The 3,936-nt window shown below is 45.9% G+C and overlaps 1 protein-coding gene across 1 annotated transcript; it reads left to right on the top strand.

Moving 5' to 3' along the window:
• Positions 1-2,244: 2,244 nt before the first annotated feature.
• On the top strand, positions 2,245-3,630 carry LOC119664517. The gene has a single exon (XM_038073990.1). The coding sequence runs from the start codon at positions 2,245-2,247 to the stop codon at positions 3,628-3,630; it is 1,386 nt and encodes a 461-aa protein (XP_037929918.1).
• The last annotated feature ends 306 nt before the right edge of the window (positions 3,631-3,936 follow it).

The following is a 3,936-nucleotide window of genomic DNA, read 5'->3' as shown; positions in this document are numbered from 1 at the left end:
TTATTGTGGACTGAAGCATGTCATATGGAAGTCATGACATGATGATTTTTCATGTGACATGATTCAGCACACAAACTAAGAACTGCCGCCAACGCACAGGTTGAAAGTAGGTATCTACGATTCCTGATCAGTCGTTGAGGCTAGCTAGTGGACTTTAATGGACACTTGCTAATTGGTCAGTCCTATAGGAAAGTGCGGCTATCTATCAGACCAATGACTCGCCTTCAGTACGGTCATGTCTCTGCTGTTTGTGGGTCGCCGATAGTCGGGCGGGGGAGAAGGAAACTCCCTAGGGCAGGGTCTGTACATATTCTAGGCTCCCAAGGCTAGGTCTTGATAGACTGGAATATGAACATACCTATTGCCCCAAACAAACCCCCTAAACTCACAGTGGAACAGCTATGCTGGTGAACTTGCTTGACAGGGTAGAGTCAAGCTTAATAGCGAACTCCGTACCAGGTCTGGCAAACCTACGGTTTCAATTTGTCCTTCCCATGGGGGCGCTCATGGGTGACCAACCTGCACGGTTTATTTAAACTTACTTTGTATGGAACAAAATAACATTTTCAATTCTATGGACTGCACACCTTTAAATGTGCAAAATATGGTTTTACAAAGCCAAAACTTATCATTGAACGAGGGGGCACCTGGTACCATCGTCAGTGAACAAATGGACCACGACTTGTTGGAGAGGGCACCTGGTCCTCTACCCGACAAGCCGGAGGAAATGGACATTCCACTTAGCCAAGAGTCGGCTGGGATGTCTATCTCTTCGGAACAGGAGAGAGATCTTCTGGAGCCTGGTCTAACTAAAAAGACTCAAACGAGGGTGAAGCTATCCGGCGCTGGACGCAAAAGGTTGAAGGCTTTACTTGCCAAGGGCATTCCGCTGGAAACAGCAAGGTCCTTGGCAGTAAAGCCGGCCACTGCGACTAACGAAGGGCAGGCAACACCAAAAAGATCCCGATCGGACAGCTCTACACCAACATCAAGCTCAAAACCGACAAAGCGGATTGCACTACAGGGCAAGAAAGTTGATAATAAATTAACAGTGCCTGCAACTGCTTTGCCGATTTTCAGTAGGATGAAGGAAGTAGAGACCTCACACGGGGGCAAACCTGGTCCCAGTAAAGAGGTGGCGACGGTATCTGTGGGGCAGGCTAAATACAGTACTTCTTCCGAAGACCATTGTTCAAAGCCTACCCTAGCAGAGACTGTTCGCTCTAAGAAGATCGGTATACTACCGCATAATTTCCCAGAGGGCATTTGGTCCAATGAGGAAATTGGCAAGGTGCAGAAATGCATCCTCGACAAGATGTACGAAACTTGTCGAGCTCCTGGGGTGAAGCCTCATTTCGCCGGTTACAGTCTAAAGCCCGGATGGTTTACCATTAACTGTCTGGACGACGAGACTGTAACTTGGTCTAAAGAGACAATCCCAGCCTTGAAGCCGTGGGAAGGAGCCCAGCTGAAGGTAGTGGACGAGGCAGAAGTGCCAAAGTCTAAAATCTATGTTGGCTACTTCCCAGGCTCAGCTTCCTGGCAAAGCGACCGTATTCTAGGACAAATTGAGTGCCAAAATTCGGGCATGCGTGTCAGGGACTGGCGGGTACTCCACAGGCTCAATAAGGGCGATATCGTCGAGATGGCGATTGCTCTGGATCCTATGTCGTCCGAAATGGTCGGAAAGCTGGGCAATAAAGTCTTCTATGGACTTAGCAGTGCCGTGCTGAGACCAAGACATAAAGGAAACAGAGCAAAGGAAGTGGTTGAAGATGAGCGACCAACAACATCTGCGGCTTGTGCTCAGTCAAGCAACCAGAAGCCGAAAACGGGTCTCAATTCCGGGAGACCACCCTTGAGAGGGGGCAGAATCCGTGCCCAAGGCCGAAAACCTTCCGCTCTCTCTGGTCGTCTGAGGAAATGGGAAAGAAAAGACCCGGAGGCCGCGGAATTGCTGCGCGGTACAAAGGGCGGCAAGGTCCGCAAGGGCCAGTCTGGGATATAATGTCCCGGACTCCGCCACATCCGCAAAACTCTTGGAGGCAACTTCATTGCCTCCAAATCAACCTCCACCGGGCTATAGCAGCTTCATGCAGGCTCAGTGCCCTGGTGGAACAACACTGTCTGGATTTTGTGGCCATCCAAGAACCATGGGCCACAAAGGGGCGCATAAACGGTCTACAGACAAAAACGTGTAAGTTAATCTATGATAATAATGTTGATCGTCCTAGAACGGCGATAATGATTAACAAAACCATTAAATCTCTTCCAATTACAGAGCTCATACAGCGTGATCTGGTGGCGGTACAGGCAGAAGTGCCTAGTACTAGAGGGACGAGAATAATAGTTTTTGTATCTCTGTACCTCCCTGGCGACGCAGAGGAAGCGGTGTCTATCGAGCTCCAGCAGCTTACAGAATACTGCCGTACCCGAAACCTACAGTGGGTAATGTGCTGCGACGCCAACGCACACCATACAGTATGGGGAAGCACAGACATCAATACACGAGGTGAGTCACTTTTTGATTATATCACAACTAACAATTTAATGGTAGTTAATAAAGGTAACGAACCTACTTTTGTAAATGCGATAAGGGAAGAGGTATTAGATCTCACTTTAGCAAGTGCATTTATATCAAACAACATTTCAAATTGGAGGGTGTTAGAGGAGAACTCCTTATCAGATCACAAATATATACGCTTTGATTTGGAAGGGGAAGTTGAAGACACTTTCGAAATAAGAAATGTTAGGAAGACCAACTGGTCTCTATATAACTTCTATTTAGAACAAAACATTAGTTGTCTTGGGAATAGGATTACTAATTGTCAGGAACTAAATCTTGAGGTTAACAAACTAGAAAATATTATTACAGGGGCTTTTGAAAATAGCTGCGAACTTATCAAAAAGAAACGTTCTAGGAACGTCCCATGGTGGAATAGGGAACTAGATATTTTACGCAAAAAAGCCCGCCAGCTCCTTAATAGAGCCAAGTCCAATGGGGACTGGGCATCTTACAAGTGTGCCTTAACGGCTTACAATAGGGAATTGAGGAAATCAAAGAGGGAATCATGGAGGAGGCACTGCGAGGAGATTGAAACACTTCCTGCGGCTGCGAGACTCCAGAAATCTCTAAATAAAGATCACTCAAATAGCCTCTCTACATTAAAGAAGGCTGACGGAAGCTTTACGGTAAGTCTGGAAGAAACGGGACAGCTTTTGCTGGACACTCATTTTCCAGGCTGCGCCATGTATACTGAGACTACGGAAACCATCGAGGATACTCGTTTCTTATTGGTTACACGAAGAGATCTTTCACTGGCCCGTAAAATCTTTACAGTCAATAAAACTAAATGGGCCATTTCCACTTTCAGCCCGTTTAAATCACCTGGTATCGATAATATACAACCGTGCCTTCTTCAGAAAGGCGTTGATATATTAGCACCGATATTAACAAACTTATTTAGGATAAGTCTAGAATTAGGCGTAATACCTAAACATTGGACGAAGGCTAGGGTAGCTTTCATACCGAAAGCAGGCAAAAAGGCGGACCACACGCCAAAAGCTTTTCGGCCCATTAGCCTTACTTCTTTCCTGCTTAAAGCAATGGAGAAGATTCTAGATCAATAGATCAGGGAAGTCTATATTAAAGCTTCACCTCTACATATTGAACAGTATGCTTATCAGTCGGGCAAATCGACCGACACCGCTATACATAGTCTGACGAGTAAAATCGAGAAGGCTTTAGACGGTAAGGAAATAGCTCTCTGCACATCGGTTGACATTACAGGAGCTTTTGATAATGCAACATTCAGATCAATTGAGGCAGGAATGGTCAGGAAAGGAATACATAGACTGATCATAACATGGATTCTCAATATGCTGAAAAATAGGACGATAATCTTTGAAATGGGGACGAAGAGATTAACTGTCAAG

Source organism: Teleopsis dalmanni, unplaced genomic scaffold, assembly GCF_002237135.1.
Source record: "Teleopsis dalmanni isolate 2A unplaced genomic scaffold, ASM223713v2 unscaffolded_contig_2087, whole genome shotgun sequence".
NCBI classification, from domain to species: domain Eukaryota; kingdom Metazoa; phylum Arthropoda; class Insecta; order Diptera; family Diopsidae; genus Teleopsis; species Teleopsis dalmanni.
Note: the sequence above shows the minus strand (reverse complement) of the source record. Positions and strands in the feature narration are given on the sequence as shown.